Source organism: Rhinolophus sinicus, chromosome 1, assembly GCF_057876585.1.
Source record: "Rhinolophus sinicus isolate RSI-liver-muscle chromosome 1, RSI-T2T, whole genome shotgun sequence".
NCBI lineage: Eukaryota > Metazoa > Chordata > Mammalia > Chiroptera > Rhinolophidae > Rhinolophus > Rhinolophus sinicus.
In genome coordinates, this window is record NC_142501.1 from 126,188,984 (window position 1) to 126,211,417 (window position 22,434).

At 38.1% G+C, this 22,434-nt stretch overlaps 1 protein-coding gene across 2 annotated transcripts in view; it reads left to right on the forward strand.

Moving 5' to 3' along the window:
• Positions 1-22,434, forward strand: part of GAD2 (glutamate decarboxylase 2) — a 71,357-nt gene that overhangs the window by 21,845 nt on the left and 27,078 nt on the right. For both annotated transcript variants that reach the window (XM_019749131.3, XM_074324956.2), the window contains 3 exons: positions 2,438-2,517; positions 20,373-20,427; positions 21,867-21,983. In XM_019749131.3, the coding sequence (XP_019604690.1) occupies positions 2,438-2,517; positions 20,373-20,427; positions 21,867-21,983 (252 nt within the window). The remainder of the gene's footprint in view (positions 1-2,437; positions 2,518-20,372; positions 20,428-21,866; positions 21,984-22,434) is intronic.

The following is a 22,434-nucleotide window of genomic DNA, read 5'->3' on the forward strand; positions in this document are numbered from 1 at the left end:
GGCTTTTTAAAAAAACCTCTATTCAATGGCTCGTTTATTGGTTCACATTATTTGCTGCTGGTATAAATGTGATTTCTTCTTGCTTATGAGGCACACCCCTCCTCCCCCCAAAATATGTGTGTTAGCAGTTCCTATACAGCATATTTAAGAATTCAGATGAGTCAAAAGTGGTTATTGGAAGAGAGAGTACACTCTGGAACCGTTACTTAAAATTCCAGTCAGCAGCCCTTTGGAGATGTAAATTGAGGCAGCAGCTCTCCGTTTGGACAGCTTAATGATCTGTAGTTAATAGTAAGAGGCTGCTGGGCAGATGCAGTACAGCTGGGCTTAGGTTAGCCTCGCTCAGCTCTCCAAATTGCACCGTGATTACAGCCATTGAGATTCAGATTCCTACCCGGAATCAGTAACCCAGAGCTCAAGGATGTGTCAGTGTGGCCTTTGTCCCCATGCGCCTTCCTGAGCCCACCCCAGGCTGGGCTGTCACCTGCACTACAAATAGCCCACTAGTAAGTCTGGGATGAAGAGTGCTGGGTTTAAGGCCAATTTCTCCTCTTACTTGAGTGCACACAATTTGATTCAACTTGAGAGAAACTGAGTGTATTCTCTTGGTAGCAAAATATAAGTCTGGAAGCCATATACTGTGTTTCCCCGAAAATAAGACCTAGCTGGACCATCAGCTCTAATGTGTCTTTTGGAGCAAACATTAATATAAGACTTGGTCTTATTTTAATATAAGACCCAGTCTAATATAATATAATACCGGGTCTTATATTAATTGTTGCTCCAAAAGACACATTAGAGCTGATGGTCCAGCTAGGTCTTATGTTCGGGGAAACATGGTACCATACACAGCTGCTGGAGGCAATAGATATATTCTTACTCCTTGTATATAAAATTGGCTTGAATTACTGTGTGTTGGGATAGCAGGTCCTTTTACAGTTTCCAGGGTCTTATTATCTTCATTCAAAAACCCAAATAAATTCAACAACAAAAACCAAAAACAAAACACCATTCAAACATTGACAAAGGACTTGAATAGACATTTCTCAAAAAAAAATAAAAAACATTTACAACTGACCAATAAGCACATGACAAGATTCTTAACATCAGTGATCATTAGGGAAATACAAAGCAAAACCATGGACAGGTATCACCTCATAACCGTTAGAATGACTTACCAAACAAAACAAAACTAAACAGAGAATAACAACTGTTGATAGGATGTGGAGAAACTGGAACCACTGTGCATTGGTGGTAGAAATGTAAAATGGTGCAGCTACTGTGGAAAACAGTATGTTAGTTCCTCAAAAATAAAATTACCATGTGATTCAGCAATTCCATTTCTGGGTATATACCCAAAAGGATTAAAAGTGGAGCTCAAAAAGATACTTGTACACCCATGTTCATAGCACTATTATCCACAATGGCCAAAAGGCAGAAGCAACCCGAGTACGCTTTGATGGATGAATGGAAAAACAAAATGAGGTGTGTACATATAATGAATATGATTCAACATTAAAAAGAAAAGACATTCGGATACATGCTACAACATAGATGAACCTTGAAGACATTATGCAAAGTGTAAAAGCCAGTCACAAAAGGACAAACACCATATAATTCCATTTATATGAGGTAAGCTAGAGTAGTCAAATTCAGAGAGATAGAAAGTTGTGGTCCCCAGAGGCTGGGGGAAAGGAGGAATTCGGAGTTGTTGTTTAATGGGTACAGAGTTTTAGTTCTGCAAGATGAAAAGCGTTCTGGAGATGGATGGTGGTGATGGTTGCAGAACAATGTGAATGTACTTAAATTAAGACCACTGACCTGTACACTTAAAAATGGTTAAGATGGTAAATTCTATACTATGTGTATTTCAGCACAATTTCTTTAAAAATAAAAAAAGCTTCAGTGAAGGATGCCATTTCCTCTCAGCATTCCAGGCTTTAGAGGGACAGATTAGAAATAAAAGGAGATTATATTTCCAAAACTGTCTTTCATGTCCCTGTGGCAATATTGTGAATACCAATTTGTGCTTTCTAATCCCCTCACCTTCTCCCTCCTCCTCACTGTGCTGTACACTTGAAGCTGAAGCTGAATAATATTGAATGTCAACTATAATTTAATATATATATATATTTATATATATATTTATATAAAAATATATATATATATATATAAATATATATATATAGTCACGGGATGTGGAGTACAGCATAGGGAATAGAGTCAATGGAATTGTAACAGCTATATACGGTGTCAGAGGGGTAGTAGATTGGGATTATCACATTGTGAGGGGTGTCTAACTAGTACATTGTTTTGTACACCTGAAACTAATAAAAAAATTAGCCAAAAAAATGAGAAAAGAAAAGAAAAAAATATCTGCTGAGGGAGTGGATCTTGACATTATATGCAACTAATTATAAATATGCTTTTTTCACAGAGTCATTTTTCTCTCAAGAAGGGAGCTGCAGCTTTGGGCATTGGAACAGACAGCGTGATCCTGATTAAATGTGATGAGAGGTGAGCATAAATATGCAACCCTTGTTGGTTAGAAATTTGCAAATTCCACACATACACCTCTTAGTCCGGAACCAGGCAATGACTGTGGGGGGCTGCAAACCTGCCTCCCTCCGGGCCACTGCAGTTCACTTCCCTTTTCACATGGGCTCTGGTGTGGAGTCTTAGGACGTTGTTCCTCAATGTCATGGAACCTTCCACGGCCCTTGACTGAATCAGGACCTTTGTTAAATCAATCAAAATATTCTGCACCAAGACAGTGCACCAGGTCATTCAAGAGCTGGACACTTAAGCATCTAAGCACTAATTTATGGCGATGTCATCATTCTAGGCACCATAGAATGGGTGAACTTGATGGAGTGATTACAGAAGGGGGACAGTCTAGTGGGCGGGAAGTAAATAATGCCCCTGCCACTCATCAACTTTGTGTTGGAACTGAGGGGGAATCCCTGTCTTCATTGACACCCAGCCCGCATATGTACTCTGGGAATAGGCGTAGGGGAGATTTAAATGCATTTTGAGGATATCCTTGTAAATTATCACTGGCCTATAGGCCTGGAACCTATAAAAAATGAAATGTATTGACTAAGAGGTTTCACTAAATTAAAAGGGAGACCTATTCATATGAATTTATTGGACAGATATTTATGACTGCTTACTGTGTCACTAAGCTCTAGAAAGCATAAGGCATATAATCCAGTTTCCTGGCAGTATGTGATCTAGGTGGGGAGATGGAGTAGCGCCAGAAGGAGATATTTATATGGTTGTACTGTGTGGCCCCGAGTTCAAGTTTTATACGTTACTGAAGCTTGGAAGGCTTCATGCAACAGGAAGGACTTGAGCTGGATTTTCAAAACTGGAGCTAAGTTGGATGGGTGGAGGGGAAGGTGGGGGCAATTGCAGAAGACTGAGTACCATGAGCAAAGCCTCAGAAATAGTAAATGAATGAGCTTGTGCGACTCAAGGAGCTGAGCCTGACTGGGGGTGAGGGGCAGGGGACAGCCATGGAAGATATGCTGGACCATGTGGGATTTTGAAAGTTCCAAAAGCCACACTGATTAATAACCATATCTCCTTCTGAGAGATAATGTTACAAGAGATTGCCACTTTCTTTTTCACACCTTTATGTATTGTCTGGTTTTATTCCATTGTTTGCAATGAACACCCATTAGCAATGTAGGAAAACATCGTGATGTTTCATTCTTTCTTTTGTGGGAGGTGGAGGGAAGCTCAGCAATTGAGCTTGATGGGTCTAGAAATAAAGTAACTTGCAAACATTTTTATCCAAGAAGAGCAAGAAGCCAGGAATTAGAGAGACTTCAGTCAGTGAGGCCAGGCGAGAGGCTCTAGCAGTAAAATGGGCGTGAATGATAACAGACTGGAGCAAAGCAAACACATTTTGACAAATGAATTGCGTTATATTTTTAAGGCTCCCAGTGCCCCTCACTATCAGGTACTTAAGAATTAAGATTCAGGGAGAAAACTGGCATACACACACAATGCTAACTGGGGATAAAGGTTTAAATGACTTCAAATTTTTCTTAATCTATAGCCAGTTATAAACAGTTGTAAGTATGAGCCTAGAATTCAGAGGATTGCCTGGGTTTCCAATCTAGTCAGTCTTCCTTATTAGTTTAATTAGTAATTGTTCTTGAGTGGAATCTCAAGGGCTGAGCAATGACCTTGGAGAACAGAGGAGGCTCTCAACTCCACTCCTTATGGCATCTGTAACGCTGCTTCTATTCCTGTGAAAAGCAAGTTGTGACAATGAAATGGCCTTGGGCCGAGTCCACCTAGCCTAGCGGCCAGGTACGCGTGGAAGCAAAAGGCTGGCCTGAGGGCGTCTGACAGTCTGGAGGCAGTGTCATGCCCCAAAGGGAAGTGCAGTCCTGGAAGAAGGAGGAGCAAGAAGGAAACACAAAAGTGTTGCTGGGAAAGGAACCACAGACAGGACTGCCAGGATAGAGCCCCAAACTTGTCCTTCATTCACCAACATCAGAGAAAGGAGCAGAAAGCAGGGAATGCTAGAAAACCAGTGGGGTCTAGAATAAGTGACTGACTAGGTGGCCTCAGATTTTAAGGTCACAGGATTTTATTTCAACCATTTTAGAAGCCATTCATTAGAAAAACTAAAACACAATGCTAAAAATTATTGTTGTTTCAGAAAAGACCTCACTATCTGCTGTCCCCTCTCCCCTCCACATGCACCTATTGGGAGGATACAGACATAAGGGGGCTATCAGGCAGCATGGTGAGGGGGGCTTTGTCTCCTGCTCACAAGCCTTGTGCGATGGGGAAGGGAAGAGTATTCACAGTGATGGGATTAATGAATTTTTACTCAAGTGCCATTGGGTCTAATATTTGCAAAATTTGAATTAGTGGAATCTAAATTAATGATGTGTTGATGTGTCTAAGGATAGAGAAGAAAAGTGTGAGTTACTATGTAGAGGAAAATAAATATTTGTGAAAGAAAACTGTGTGATATTTCAGAACTGGATTAAGCTATTGACCAAAAAGATATTGCCCAGAGGTTCAGACGGGGGAGGATGAAAGAAAACTTCTATTCTATGGTTGATAATTTGAAAGAATATGAAGTTCCCGTATGGTGGAAGTGGGAGTCCTGTGAGCTGAAGACATGGAACATCACTGAAGGATTCTGAGCCGGGGAGTGAGATCACATATTTCTGTTAGAAAGATCGTTTTAAATGCAAAATGAAGTGTGGGTTAGAAGCTGGCAGTTGATGGCTGTGGTAGTGATTGGAATAGGAGATGATGCATTGTGGGCTGACCCGATGTAGAGCAGAGGAGATGGAGTGCTGGAATTAATAGGAATTATTGACTGACTGGTGTGCAGGTTGAGAGAGAAGTCAAGGATGAATGCCAGCCTTCTGGCTTGCCAGCTAAGTCCATGTGGTGCTATTCTGAGATAAGGCACTCTGGGCGAAGTGGAAAGTTCAGATTTGGAGATGCTGAGTTTGAAGAGCTTATGAGACTTCTAGGGAGGGTGTCAGGGAGGCAACTAGAAATATGAAGATATACAATGGAAGCCATGTAGAGTGGGCCTAGGAAAGAACTCTGAGGAGCATCCACGTTGCAGAAACAGGCAGAGTCAGAGGAGCCTACCACGGAGATGGAGAGAGACCAGCCAGAGTTGTTGGAGGAGAATCAGGAACTGGGGCCACGAGGGCCATGAGATTGCTTCTAGGAAGAGTGGTTAATAGTATCGGCGGTTACCAACAGATGAAATGGGGATCAACAACTGCCCATTGGCTTTGCTTGTAAGGAGGTGGCTGGTGAGTTTGACAAAAGCAGCTTCAATGGAGGGGCAAGGACAGAAGGCAGTTTGCAGTGGGTTGAAGGGTGAGTGGGAGAGGGGGAAAGGGAAAGCAAATACAAGGCAGCATTTCCAGAGCTTGAGCAAGAAGGGGAGGAGGTAGGGCAGAAGGTGGGGGGGGGGGTGTTAGCAGAGGGGCTTAAGGCCTATTTAACTGTGAAGTGAAGGACCAGCCAGAAAGGAAATGTGAATTACATGAAAAAAAGAAGGGATGAAATCTATAGCAGAAGTTTCATTGCTCTTGTGAGTTCCTTCTTCTTTTTGGTTAAACTTATGTAGGATCTTTCTCTGAGGAGCACCCAAGAACTCTGAAATTATCTTACATTATAAAATTCGAGGAAAAGGAGGAGAACACAACAGGAGTGGTGATGGAAGAATAGGGGTAAAGGTTTAGCGAGTACTGGAAGCGGGGAGGAGGAAAGCCCTGGGCTTGCACTGTGTTGACCAGCTGCTAATGGATTTCAATTCAGAAACCCTTAGGTTTGGAAAGGTTCTTGGATATTAACTCATCTAATCTTTTTTTTTTTAACTTTATATTTTTGTGAATAATTTCAAACGTAAAGAAAAATTACAAGAATAGTAACAATAATTCCCATATTTCCTACGCCCAAATTCACCAATTGTTAACCTTCTGACACATTTGCTTTATCATTTTCTCTTCATATAATTCAATATTAATGAATATTACGATATTACATATGTAAATTATATGTATATTATCAATATAATTTTTCTGAACTATTTGAGAATTCCTTGCAGACATCATGCAGCTCTACCCCTTGATACTTCAATGTGTATTTCCTAAAAACAAGGATATTCACTTACGTGATCACAATACAATGAGCAAAATTGGGAAATTTGACACGGATACAAATCTATACACTTTATTCAAATTTTACTCATTGTCCCCATAATGTTTTTTAGACTAGTTTTTCCCACTCCAAGATCACACATTGCATTTAGTCATCATATCTCTTTATTCTCCTTTAATCTGGAACATTTCCTCAGCCTTCCTTTGTCTTTCATGATGTTGATGTTTTTTGAAGACTATAGACCATTTGCTTTGTAGAACATTTCTTAATTTGGGTTTGTCTGGTATTTCTTCATGATTAGATTCAGGCAATGCATTTTGGGCAAGAATTCCAAGGAGGTGATGCTTGTTTTTTTCAAGTGCACTTCATCAGGAGGTTTGTCACATTACCAGTAATGTCAACTTTGACCATTTGGTAAAGGCGGTGTCTGGCAGGCTTTTTCACTCTAAAAATGACTATTCTCTCCTTAGTAGTTAATAAGTGTCTTGTAGGGGATGCTTTGAGATGGTATAAATATTCTGTTCCTTCTGAAATGTTCATTCACTAGTTTAGCATCCACTGACAGTTCTTGCCTGAATTTTTATTATGATGGTTGCAAAATAGTGATTTTCTAATTCCACCATTCTTTTTACATTTATTAGTTTCTTTCATTCTACTATAAGATAGTTCTCTCTCTCTCTCTCTCTCTCTCTCTCTCTCTCTCTCTCTCTCTCTCTCTCTCTCTCTCTCTCTCTCTCTCTTTCCCTCTCTCTCTGTCATCTATTATCAGTACGAACTCACATGTACTTTTTGAAATTCATTCTCTCTAGCACTCCCCCACCCTTCCATTTCTCCATTTCTTATTCCTCCCTTTGGACTTTCCTTTAAATTATTATTACATTGCTGTAAAACCTTATAGAAAATAAATCTGACCAAGATAGACGATTCCCGGTTGGCACAGTAGTAGAAAAGTCACTGGCCTTCTTAGCTCCCATGTAACACAGGAATTCTGTTAGGTATATTGATTAATACTTTCATACCACAAAATTAACTAATTATGCTTTAGTATATATTTTAGTTTTTTCTTTTAACATATTACTTAGCTTTATAAATTGCAGTTAGAGTGCATTCCCCTGTGCTTAAGTACTGCACTTTATTATCCAATTGATATAAATAGCTGAAAGTATAAATAATCTGAGGTCATTATACTCTTTTATTAAATTAGCTGAATTGTGGCCAGGGAAGCTAATTAACTCTTTCCAGTCCTTGGGGAACTGTTGAGTGCACTGTAATAAGATAGACTCCAAGAGACCCCAAATCAATTATTACTGAGCAGTGCTGTGGACCTCTGAGTGTCCCATTTCCTATGAGTTTGGGTTCAGAGAACTCAAAGGTGCTCAGGGTGTATCTGCTTCATTATGTCCTATATTGGGAAGAATTGTAAAGTAATAATAGGTGACACTTATTTAGTGTTTATTATGTGTCAGGCACAGTCTTAAGCACTTTACAAAATCAATCTAGTTAATTCATTTCGATGGAGACACAAAAGAGTACATCGCCTCACATTTACCTGGTGCTGACATAGTTTGTGAAGTGTTTCTGTATACACGACAACCCTACAGTATGGTAAATTCTCCTTTATCCATTTGAATCAACCCTGGAGAGGTGCAACATGTCCAAGGTCCCATAGCTGGTAAGTGAAGAATCAGGGCTTTGACTCAGAAGAAAACTCCTAGTGTTCAACAGTTAACTGTCCCTTCTTTATTTTTTTCCAATTATCTGATTGCGGTAAAATACACATACAATTTACCATCCTAACCATTTGTAAGTGTACAGTTCTGTGGTAGGCAGTACATTCAACTTGTAGTGCAATCATCATCACTATCCATCTCCAAAACTCTTTTCATCTTACAAAATGGAACTCTGTCCCCATTAAACAAGTCCCCATTTCCCTTCCCTTCCAGCCCTGTGACTACCATCCTGCTTTCTGTCTATGAATTTCACTACTCTGGGTACCTCATTGTTTTTTGTCTTTTCATGATTGATTTATTTCATTTGGCCTAATGTTTTCAAGGTTCACCCATGTCGTAGCATACCGTATGTCAGAATTTTCTTCCTTTTTAAGGCTGACTGATATTTCATTGTATGTATATACCACTTGGGTTGCTTCCACATTTTAGCTACTGTGAATAATGCTGCTTTGAACATGGGCATATAAATATCTTGTTGAGCCCTGCTATTAAGGTTTTTGGGTGTAGACTCAGAAGTGGAATTACTGGACAATATGGTAATTCTATTTTTGATTTTTTGAGGACCTGCCATACTGTTTTCCATAGTAGCTGTACCAACTGGCAATCCCACCAACAGTGCACAAGGGTGCCAATTTCTCCACATTTTTACCAACAGTTGTTACATATTTTCTGTTTTATTTCTTTTTATAGTAGCCATCTTAATTCATGTGAGATTGTGTTGACTGTGGTTTTGATTTGCAATCCCGAATGCTTAGTGATGTTGAGCAACATCTCATATGCTGATTGGCCATTCGTATATCTTCTCTGAAAGATGTACATAATATCTCTTTACCCCTTAATACTTCAATGTGTATTTTCTCAGAACAAGGATATTCACTTATATAATCACAGTACAATTATCAAAATCAGGAAATTTGACATTGACACAAGAGTATTATTTAATCTACGTACTTTATTCAAATTTCATTAATTGGTCCCAATAATGTACTTTAGAGCTATTTATGTCAGTCCCTTCCCCGATGTCTGTTTATGTCCTTTGCCCATTTTTAAAATTAAAATAACCTATTTATTTTTACTTTTTTTAAGAAATAGTTTTCCAGATTTATTGAGGTATAATTGACAAATAAAAATTGTATATATTTAAAGTGTAAAATGTGATGATTTGATATATGTATACATTGAATATGAGGTCAGACAATTAAGTTTGTGAAAAACTGCTACATACCTCATTGCTGAATATCACTAAGGTCACCTTCAAAGTACTCCCCTTGGGAAGCTATGCACTGATGCCAGTGCCTAGTCTACCCTTTAAAACAATTTTTGGAACTTTTTTTCTGGAATGGCCATCAGAGCTGTTGCCGTATTGCCCTTGATGTCCTGAATGTCATCAAAATGTCTTCCTTTCAATATTTTCTTTATGTTTGGGTAAAGAAAGAAGTCGTTGGGGGCCAAATTAGGTGAGTAGGGAGAGTGTTGCAATACAGTTATTTGTTTACTGGCTCAAAACTCTGTCACAGAGAGTGCTGTGTGAGCTGGTGCATTGTCATGATGCAAGCGCCATGAATTGTTGGTGAAAAGTTCAGGTCATCTAACTTTTTCATGCAGCCTTTTCAGCACTTCCAAATAGTAAACTTGGCTAACTGTTTGGTTGGTTGGTACAAATTCATAATGAATAATCCCTCTGATATCAAAAAAGGTTAGCAACATCGGTGCAACAAGTTCGCGAACTTAATTGTCGGACCTCGTATGATTATCACAACTGAGTAATTAACATATCTATCACCTCATAGTTACCATTGTGTGTGTGTGTGTGTGTGTGTGTGTGTGTGTGTATACAGAACACTTAAGATCTACTCTCTTAGCAAATTTCAAGTATACAAAACAGTAGTATTAACTAGTCACCATGCATGCTATACATTAGATCTCTAGAACTTATTCATGTTATAACAGAAAGTTTGTACTCTTTGACCAACATCTTTCCATTTCCCTTACCCACTAGCTCCGGGCAATCACCATTCTACTCTGTTTCTATGAGTTCAGGTTGTTTAGATTCCACATATAAGTGAAATCATACAGTATTTGTCTTTCTGTGTCTGGCTTATTTCACTTAGTATGATGTCCTCCAGGTTCATTCACGTTGTCACAAATGGGAGGATTCCCTTCTCTCTCGTGGCCGAATAATATTCCATTGTATGTATGTATGTACATATGTATGTATGTATACAGATTTAGATATATGTTCTTTTTATATATATATGTATATATATATACATATATATGTATATACTATAGATAGATTATATATGGATATAGATATAAATATTCACATTTTCTTCATCATCCGTTGATGGACACTTAGGTTGTTTCCATGTCTTGGCTATTGTGAATAATGCTGCAGTGATCATGGGTATGCAGATATCTCTTCAAAATACTGATTCATTTCCTTTGGATATATATCAAGGAGTGAGATTCATGGATCATCTCCTAGTTCTATATTTAATTTTTAAGGAACTGCTATACTGTTTTCCACAATAGCTGTACCAAATTACATTCTTACCAATAATGTATGAGGGTTCCCTTTTCTCAACACCCTTACCAACACTTATTTCTTCTATTTTTGATAACAGCCATCCTAACAGGTGTGAGGTAATATCTCATTATGGTTTTGTTTTCATTTCCCTGATAATTAGCGATGTTGAGCGCATTTTCATATACCTGTTAGTCATTTGTATATCTTCTTTGGGAAAATATCTGTTTAGGTCCTTTGCCCATTTTTCAATTGGATTATTTGGTTTTTGCTATTAAGCTGTAGAAGTTTTTTATATACTTTGAAGATTAAACCATTATCAGATACGAATAAAAACATTTCTCCCAATGCCATAGGCTGCCTTTTCATTTTTTTGACTGTTTCTTTTGCTGTGAAGAAGCTTTTTAGTTTGATGTAGTCCCACTTGTTTAATGTGCATTTGATGCCTTTTTTTTTTTTTTTTTTTTTTTGTGTCAAATCAAAAGAATCCTTGACATCAAGACACATGTCAAGTAGTTTACCCCCTAGACCAAAACCAATATCCCTATGTTTTCTTCTAGGAGTTTTATAGTTTCAAGTCTTTTGTCCATTTTGTGTTTATTTTTGTACATGCTATAAGAGAGTGGTCCAGTTTTATTCTTATGCATATGGCTGTCCAGTTCTCCCAACATCATTTATCAAAGAGACTCTCTTTCCCTCCATTGTGTATTCTTGGCAACTTTGTCAAAAATTAGTTGACTGTACATGCATGGGTTTATTTCTGGGCTCTCTATTCTGTTCTATTGGTCTAAGTGTCTGTTTTTATGCCAGTACCATACTGTTTTGATTACTATAGCTTTGTAATATAGTTTGAAATTAGGAAATGCAGTGCCTCTGGTTTTGTTCTTTTTCAAGATTGCTTTGGCTATTTGCATTCTTTTGTGGTTCCATACAAATTCTAGGATAGTTTTTTCTATTTCTGTGAAAAATGTCGTTGGAATTTTGAAAGGGATTGCATTGAATCTGTAGATTGCTTTAAGTAGTATGGACATTGTAACAATATTAATTCTTCAAATCCATGAACATGGGACATCTTTCCATTTATTTGTCTCCTCTTTCATTGATATCTTACAGTTTCTGTGTGCAGACCTTTCATCTCCTTGGTTAAATTTATTCCTAAATATTTTATTCTTTTTGATGCTATTGTAAATGGGATTAATTTTTGTATGCTGATTTCTTTTTGTCCTGCAACTTTACTGAATCCATTTATTCTAAAGGTTTTCTGGTAGAGTCTTTAGGATTTTCTATATATTCAATAATGCCATCTGTAACCATAGACAATTAAACTTCTTCCTTTCCAATTTGGAAGTCTTGTTTTTCCTTTTCCTTGCCTAATTGCTCTGGCTAGGACTTCCAGTACTATGTGATAGAAGTGGTGAGAGTAGCACTCTTGCCTTGTTTCTGATTTTTCAGCTTTTCACTAGTAAATATGATGTTAGTTTGGGCTTGTAATATATGGTCTTTATTATGTTGAGGTATGTTCCCTCTATACCCAGTTTTCTGAGAGTTTTTATCATGAAAGGATATTGAAATTGGTCAAATATCCTTGTTTTCCTGTTTTTATTGAGATGATCATATGATTTTAATCCTTCATTGTGTTATTGTGGTGTATCACACTTTTGATTTGCAGATGTTGAACCATCCTTGCATCCCAGAGATAAATCCCACTTGATCATGTATATGATCCTTTCAATGTATTGTTGAATTTGGTTTGCTAATATTTTGTCAAGGATTTTTGCATCTATGTTCATCAGGTATATTGGCCTGTCATTTCCTTTTCTTGTGATGTGTTTATCTGGCTTTGGTATAAGGGTAATGCTGGCCTCAGGAAGTGAGTTAGGAAGTGTTCCCTCTTCAATTTTCTGAAAGAGTTTGAGAAGGATTGGCATTAATTCTTCTTTAAATGTTTGCTAGAATTTACCTGTGAAGCCATCTGGGCTTTTCTTTGTTGGAGTTTGTTGATTACGTTTAAATCTCTTTATTCATTATTGGTCTGTTCAGAAATTCTCTTTTTTTTTTTTTCTTTTTTTTTTTTATGAGTCAGTCCTGGTAAGTTGTATGTTTCTAGGACTCATCCAATTTTTTTAAATTATCCAATTTTTTTGATGTATAAGTTTTCACAGTAGTCTCTGATGACCATTAGCTTTTGTGTGGTGTCAATTGTAATGTCTCCTTTTTCATTTATAATTTTATTTATGAGTTCTCTCTTTTTTTCCTTTGGTGATTCTAGCTAAAAGTTTGTCTATTTTATTTATCTTTTTAAAAACCATCTCTTAGTTTTGTAGGTCTTTTCTATTGTCTCTCTAGTCTCTATTTCATTTATTTCTGTTCTATTCTTTATTATTTCTTTCCTTATGCTAACTTTGGGCTTCATTTGTTTTTTTCTTCATTTCTTGAGATGTAAAGTTGGATTCTTTATTTTAGATCTTTTTTCTTACTGTAGACATTTATCACAATAAACTTTCCTCTTAGAACTGCTTTGCTTCATACCTTAAATTTTGGTGTGTAGCATTTCCATTTTCCTCTGTCTGAAGATATTTTTTTACTTCTCATTTGATTTATCCTTTGACCCATTGATTGTTCAGGAGTGTGTTGTTCAAGTTCCACATATTTATGATTTTTCCAATTTTTCTCCTGTTATTGATTTCTAGTTTTATACCATTGTGGTCAGAAAACATACTTGATATAATTTCAGTCTTCTTAAATTCGTTGACATATTTTGTGGCCTAACATATTATCTATTCTGGAGAATGTCCATATGCACAGAAGAATGTGCATTCTACTGCTATTGGATGGAATGTTATATATCTGTCTCTTAGGTCCATTTGATCATTTTTTTAATTGGGTTGTTTGTTGTTTTTATAGTTGTTAAGTTTAAGGAGTTCTCTATATGTTCTGGATATTAATCTCTTATCAGATATTTGATTAGCAAATATTTTCTCCCATTCTTTGGGTTGCCTTTTTATTCTATTGATGGTGTCTTTTGATGCACAAAAGTTCTTAATTTTCATGAGCTCCAGTTTTTCTATTTTTCCTTTTGTGGTTGGTGCCTTTGGTGTCATAACCATGAAAATATCCATTGCAAAATCCAATGTGATGGAACTTTTGCCTTATGCTTTCTTCTAAGAGTTTTATAGTTTTAGCTCTTACATTCCAGTCTCTGATCCACTTTGAGTTAATTTTTATATATGATGTTAGGTAAGGTATAGCTCCTTTTTTAAACAAACAAACAAACATTATTATTTTTTTTTATTCCAGAAGCAGCACATATTCATTGTAGAAAAATCAAAACATAAGACCTAGACATAATCTGCATAACACTTTGGTGCATATAATTCCAAATATATTTTTATATTTAAATAAAACTTACTGATTAGAAATGTGTTCTTTATATAATAAAGTACTATGGGCAACTTTTACATCATTAGAAATTCTCCAACATAATACTCGATCACTAATGATCTCTTGTTTAGAATTTATATTACTTAACAAATCTCCTGTTGCTAGGCCTTTAAGTTACTGGAAATTTCATTATTTAAAAAATGCTAATATAAACATTGTGACTAAATATTTACAAGCATACTTATATTGTTTTCCTAGGATATATTCCTAGAAATAGAACTTCTAAGCCCAGGATTGTGCCTACACTAACAGTTATGATACCTGCTGGCATGTTGTCCTTCAGAAAGGAACCAGGCAATTTACACTAACTATCCCCAAGCTATATACAGGGGTGACTGCTCACCATTTCCTCTCTAATCCTAGGAATTAAAATTTTAAGTGACCTATGTCAATTTGACAAATGAAACCTTTTTTTTGTTATTGATGTTTTCATTTTTTATTATTAGCAAAGTCAAACATTTTATGCTTATCAGTTATTCATAGTTGAAAAATATGCATGTTGTCAATGTTTTCCAAAATGTATTATTTGCTTTTTAATTTTATTTATAAAAACATTCTATAATGGCAGTTTTGATATCCTCCTTGTCACAAAAGTTATTTACAATAGTCAAGCAGGGTTTCTCACATGATAAATTGAACTTCTTGTCATAATCCTTTTCTTCTTTCTAACAAGTTTAGGGAAGAAGGATGGTAGTTTGGAGAGTAGGAGGAGTGATGAGAGATTGCCAGCACACCTTCTTGCCCACACAAACACTTTCCTTCACTCCATACTTCCCTGTCTGTGTTAAACTAGCCCCCATTGCAGCAATAAGAAGGTTTCATATGAAAAAGAAAATAACTCCTCACCACATCATAGTTCGAGTCCCCAGTTGCATATCACTTGGATTGCTGTGTAGTGAGTGTGTGTGTGTGTGTGTGTTAAGTAAATGCTTTCGGAGAAGATAAAAAATAAAATATATACATAGATTACTAGAATTATACACAAAAATCACTCAAATAACCTGTTCCGATATCCTGACCAGCTAAGGTATCCCAGTGTGCATATTGGAAAACAAATCTTAAAAGAGAAAAATATGATTAATTGTTACAGTTAACATTATTTATCCAAATCAAACTATATATTAAAGGAAGTTCACTGTTTATAATTATGGTAAAATGTTTTGCACAGGGCTTGATTTTATAATACAAGTGCTTCCTGAATGGTCTGTTTTTAACTTTTGTTAGTTTAACTTATGGGCCTTTCCTAGGGTAGGTTACCCAGATCAACAGTGGCCATGTGGAGACACAGGCAGCTCTTTCAGCCACATTCCGGTGTCTCTCTCTGAGCCTCAGTTTTCTTATTTACAAAGTAAGAACAATAATAGCTCTATGTAGGATTGGCATGAGGAGCACAGATGCTGGACTAGTGCAGTGACTGCTTTTAAAACCCTCCATTCAGTATTGCTGCCAATAGTTGCTATTAACAGTGATGGTAACATTAGTCAATTTCTAACAGGAAGGATTCACGCATCCTTTCTTCTTTGCACACATATCCATTTGAACAGAGCCAACCTCTACTCATTTACGAAAGGCTGGTAGAATTACTACAGTTCAGCAGGGTCAATGAGCAGGGTCACCGATGACTCAAACACCCCATACGTGACCATTTGGATGCCTGCCTAGAGGTATACACTCCAGTAACAGTAATGTGCTCCTTTTGGTGAGATAGATAGTTTTCTCTTTCAGAGCCATGGAAGATAGCCAGGAATCTGGGTCAAAAGTCCACACACGGTGAAATCGGTGTCTTCTGCTTCTTCCCACAAAGAGAAGATTTTTTTTCCTGCTGTCAGCGCTATCTGCTACTGTAGGATTTTCCCCAGGCAACATTATGAAGTTATCTGACCCTATAGCATCCTATGAATTTTGAAAGGCTATTGCTAATCGGGAGTTTTAATGCAAAACAGCCACACTCAAAGCAGCAGTCTGGTTCAACAGTCATCACTGTATTTCTTTTTAATACTGATAATATATTTTATTAAAATCTCGACAGTCATCACTTTCATGGCATTCCTGTCTTAAAGATGAACAGCTAACAGAGCAGCGTTACAATGCATCAGTCACGACTTCATGGTGAGCCTAAAGGCTGCATGTGTAAACATTAACCATACACTTCTTGCTATGGAAATACTTTTAGACCAGACATACAGGATGCAACAGCTGCCATCCAAAACTACCCTGTGCCCCGAGACGCTTGTCTGGAAAAGCCAGACAGCTCCTAATCCTCAAAGGAGCCCACTAGTTGTCGCCAATGCTCTGTCACCCCACAGCACATGGGCAGGCAGGAGACACACAGTGCCACATCTGGAGCTCCTCCTGCTCACTGCTCTACAACTGTGAGGGCTTAGAACTATGTGTCACATGTCAAGTGCTTAGCTAGTATGTTACATAATTACTTAAATGCCTACCAGGCTAAAACTTCCATTTCTAAAGTAGTGGTTTTCAACATATGGACATAGGTCCACCCACTTCAGAATCACCTGGGGTGCTTCTTAGAATGCAAATTCCTGTGCATGTTTGTCTGTTTACCATGTTATTATTTATTATTTGTCTCCCTTTTTGGCATGTCGGCCCTGGGGAGTAGAAACTGGTCTGTTTACCCTGGTACCCCAGCACCCCTAACAGTGTTTGGCACGTATTAAGTGCTCAATACGTATTAGTGGGATGAATTAATTCCTGGGCCCTATAACTGACCTGCTGAATCAAAATCCCTAAGAGCAGAACCAAGGAATTGGCATGTTAAAGACATACACAGGTGATTTTTATTCACACTAAATTTTAAGAACCATTGTTCTAAAGTAATTCAGCCAACTCTAAAATAAATGGAAAGATGAAAAGTTTTGTCTCCAAAGGCCCCCACACTAGCTGTTTGGTCAGATGGTAAGGTACAGTAAACATATTAATATCATCCTTGGGTGAAGATTTTGCCTTCTAGTCACATACCTCCAACAGATGTTGATCTGACCCCTGCAGTGCAGTGCCAGGCTCCGGGTTCCTAAGTGGACAAAACAAACATGGGCATGGAAGAAGATTGCCCAGGGGAGACTGGAGCCTGCCCTCTGTCAGGAGCCACACCCACCACTTTCCACTCTGCAAGAAGCAAACACGTGGGCTTCATTACAGTAGTCTCCCCTTACCCACGGTTTCGCTTTCCATGGTCACCCATGGCCCCAAAATATTAAATGGAAAATTCCAGAAGTAATTCCTAAGTTTTAAATTGCGCGCCATGCTGCATCATATGATAAAATCTTGTGATGTTCTGCTCCATCCTGCCCAGAAGATGGATCGTCCCTTGACCAGGGTATCCACACCATAGAGGCTTCCCTCCCACTAGTCACTTAGTAGCTACCTCAGTTATGAGATCAACTGTCACAGCATCACAGTGTTTATGTTCCAGTCACCCTTATTTTACTTAATCCAGCCCCAAAGAGCAAGAGTAGGGAGGCTGACAATATGGATGCCAAAGAGAAGCCGTACAATGAAAAGGTGAGGACAGGACAATAAGATCTTGTGGGAGAGAGAAACCACATTCACGTAACTTTTATGACAGTATATTGCTATAAGTGTTCTATTTTATTATTAGTTATTGTTGTTCATCTCTTACTGTGCCTAACTTATAAATTAAACTTTATCATAGGTATGTATATATAGGTAAAAACAGTATACACAGTATACTCTATTTGACAAACCTGCCCCTTCCTGCTGCCCAATATGGAAATGGAACAGACTATGTGTTCATTGCTACTTTCCTGGAAGGCTTGAATGACACTTCTGCTCCATGAAAGCCAGATATTATCTTAAAGGACTTATCTTATCCTAAAAGACTCCAATCTTTCCAAACAGGTTTTCTATATGTTTGGCCTTTTGCGTTTGTGCTGGACGCTTGGCATTTTAGAGACAACCAGCCTTTCACCAGCCTTTGATCTTGAGTAATCACTTCATCTCTCTTGGCCTGTTTCCTCATTTCAAAAATGAGACCGTTAGACTAGAAGTAGGTCTTGAGCCCCTTCCAATTCTAATGTATCCTAATCTGTGACTTCCAGTGGCACCTTCCTGCCTTATGCTGAACAAAACATCCAGATGTGATTAGATGAGCAAACTACTCCATCCCAAACTCTCCAAGGCAGAGGTGGTCAGCCTGTGGTAGACTAGGTAAAAATTTGGAATTTGCAAGCAATGCCTGGGAATTCTCTTTCTCAATTTCCATGTTTACCTATACAAATACTATGGCAATTTTAATGTGCTTAATTAAAACTTTAGGTAAACGATAAATATCTGAATTTCCTCTGAAATTGGAACATTTTATTTATGTCAGGACTGAAGAAAAGGGTTTCTCAGAGCCTGATCTAGAGAAGTGAAAAAATCACTGCTTTAGGGTTGCTCCCAGGCCAAGCTGTGATGTGAAGGGAGAGATGTAGGGAGTGAAATGCCCTCACCACTGTCCCTCTGTGTTCCCTCTCTCCCTCCTCCTGTCCCTATCTCACAGAAGTTCCCCAAAGGTGGGCTTCTCAGAATTAGCGGGTACCCTTTGCACCAAATGTATAGTTAATGCCCTTTGTTCCAGTCCAGCCTCACTGACTAATCACGGCTACCGTGTCCATTACCATCACCAGGTAATTGCATTTTTCACTGCCTTTCTTTGGAAAACAGCTTCACATAAATCAGCAGTTCTCAGTGCCTTCGGGCCCAATATCTGCTTTATATTCCAATGAGTTTGTAACACCGTCTTTATTAGCCTGAGTTGAAACTGTAGAAAACATAACTTGCCTACTCACTATATAATGCCCAAATTTTGTTTTTAAATGGAGAACAGTTAGCAAAGTAATTTATAATACACTAACATTTCGATATGCAAAAGCTTAAGTAAGACCACACGAGATGGTATGGTGTAAGGAAGTAGCCCAGTGCTTGCTCTGTATCTAGAATCTCAAAGACGCCACAGATGGATGATTGAGTTAGCAAGAAATACCAAAACCCCACTCGCTGCTCACTAAATGTCAGTAGCATCTCTCAACCATTTATTGTAACAACCTCCAGTACCATGGACCTACTCTGTCCTTTGTCTTTTTCCCAAAGTCTTAGGATAGGAATGTCACAATACAAAATAACAATCTCAACAATAAAAGGTAGCATTTATTGAACGCTTCCCATATGGCAAGCACTTTTAAAATAATTTTGCATTAACTCATTTAATCCTTATAACTCCATACGTAATATTTTTATCACTATGTTCTAGGGATAATAATAATAATAATAATAGGCACAGGGAAAGTAAGAAACTTGACTAAGATCACACATCTAGCCACATCTAGCTTCTTGAAGAAATCAGCTCCTCTGGTTATTATAATAATGGGGTTTTATAGTAAGCAAAGCACTATCTGTGTTTTTATTTTAGGAAAGAAACATTTTGGGGATGGAAAAGATGTTTCTTTCTCCAATTCCTATTTATCTAGCTTTTTGAAATTTGAGCCCAGGAGTTCTTTGCCTGCTTTTGTGCCTTTAGCACTTAGAATGTAGTTAGGTAATGTGTTGGCTTAATATTTCATTCAAACGCTTCAGAGTGGATTTTTCTCTTCTTGGCATTTCATCTCTATGTGAAATTGCAGGTCCAGTCACTAGAAAATTTAGAACACAAACCTTTTTCTGCACTCTCCTTGCATTGCCAAATGTCTTGCTCCAAAGTAGGTTTGTTTTAACTGAATTAAGAGGATGGCCTAAAAAGCAGGCTCTGCTCAGATTGGAGGGACACAAGGCTGTTGAAACACCAGCACGGTGTGGTCGGGAATCTGCTGAAGTCGCCAGAAATTATACTCATGCCTCATTCGGGGAGTAAATGCATTTCTTCCTGAAAAGAGCTAAAGAGTTGTTTAAACTGATCATTATTATCAATGGTTTACAGCTGGACTTTAACCACTTGTGACAGACAACAAAGTAAATTATTCAAAGTAAAACTATAATATATTTATTTTTCCTTTCAGGGGAAAAATGATCCCATCTGATCTTGAAAGAAGGATCCTTGAAGCCAAACAGAAAGTAAGTTTTTGTAGGGAGCTTTGTCCAGCCCGTAACAAGCTAAGGTTACATATTTCTATTTCTATCCAGTGGAGAACACACTTTGGTTTTCTTTTAAACAGAGGACCCAAGCCGCAACCTCGCAGCTTTAATGAGAATATGAAAATTTCGCATCCAGTCAATATTTATTTCTATGAGTTGCGGGCTCTGCCTTGGAAAGGTCTAACTTGCTGAATAAATAATAAACACAGTGATATTGTATAGAGTTTCCAAAGCTTCTGTCTTCCTACGTGACAAAGATTGGCATTAAGCAAATGCACATTCAAAAGATCATTTTCCCAAGTGGAAAACATCAGAATGCTAATGCAGCCCGGAAGTTCCCGCTGTACCCTTATTTGACAGCAGCCAGTTTTTCCTGCCTGGACACACACTGGTATGACTGGCCCTCCAAACATCTTGTTTTTCAGGAAACAATTTAGAACTCTTTGTAGAAGTAACCAGTTCTGAAGACCTGCTCAAGAGTCCCACAAAGCTCTGGAAAGTCATTTACATTCACAAGCCGGAAAGCTTGTCTTTAGAAATCTCTGTTTAACTTTCACTACATGTAACCTACAGTTCTTAGTTCAACGATATAACACATGCATTTGGTTATTATGAACTCAGGAATAATTATTTATTTTCATCGCCCCCCCCACCCCTCGCACCGCCCCCCCATACACACACACACAAATTGGCCCGAGGTTCCCCTCCTTCTTGTGCCAGAACTACGTCTTGTAACGTAAGCCACGGATTAAACCTTTGCTGCCACCTGCAGGCTGACTCTGTAACTTCATGAAAAGCTATGGTCGTCCTATTTGAGGCATCCTTCTGCCTACTTTCAGCAGCACCTATTATTTCGGTCAATTTTGGTTTAACCAGGGCCAGACAGACTGAGAACTACTAAGACAGGTAAAAGCCATAGCTTATTGTTTATGCGAATCCTCTTCTCTAAGACGCCAAGTACATTATCTGAGGATTTTCCAAATAGGAGCAATGGGCTGATCGGAGTTCCTTCTCTGCATTCCCTTTTCTGCTCACTCTCAGGGGATTTATTAAGTTCAGAGTCCCTGTTATGAAAAATGAAGACTAGAAAGTCAGCAAAGGAGGGGGAAAGGCCAGAAAATTCTCCCTGGAATATATAAATGGTTTATGGGCACCACAAAGCTTACTCACCTCTGGGTCGAGGGCAGCCTCTTCTGAGAACCTGAAGGTCTGTCCTCATAATGAAACTGGCAGTTCCAACAGAAAGGCCTGGAGTGTGATCATCGTTCCTGCCAGGTTCCAAGGTGTCAACAGCCCTTCTGAAAGCTCCAAAAATGCAGATGTGTGTGACGGAGTCAATTTCCACTGTCTTTGTCAGCTTTTTAAAAGAATCCTTGAACCCCTGTTTTACATTATTTGGGGCTTTCTTGTTTGTACAGGGATTTGTTCCTTTCCTTGTGAGTGCCACAGCTGGGACCACCGTGTACGGAGCATTTGATCCTCTCATAGCTGTCGCTGACATTTGCAAAAAGTATAAGATCTGGATGCACGTGGATGTAAGTATCCCATAGGGCCTGCCACCAAAATGTTCTTGCACATTTTCCATCTGGGGATTGTAGAATGATTCTCTCTCTCTCTCTCTCTCTCTCTCTCTCTCTCTCTCTCTCTCTCTCTCTATCTCTCTCTCTCTCTGGAAGCTTATTTGTAAATGGTGGTATTTCTCTTCAGCTTTTAAGGACTGCAAAGACAAAATAGCACAGAACTCACATAGTATACAACATTCGCTGCAAGCAGTCTGAGGCTGATTATGTCTTAGTGCATTAGTTCCCAACATGACAATATTCTTATTTTCCTGAGCTGAGCACTTAGTTCTCAATTCATTGAACCAATGTCCCATGTACATACACACATAGTCACACACATGCAGAGCTTACTTCCCTGTAAACATGATCAAAAAGGCAAATAGGATTTGAATTTATATAGGAAACCCAGAGAGTGAAAAAAAAC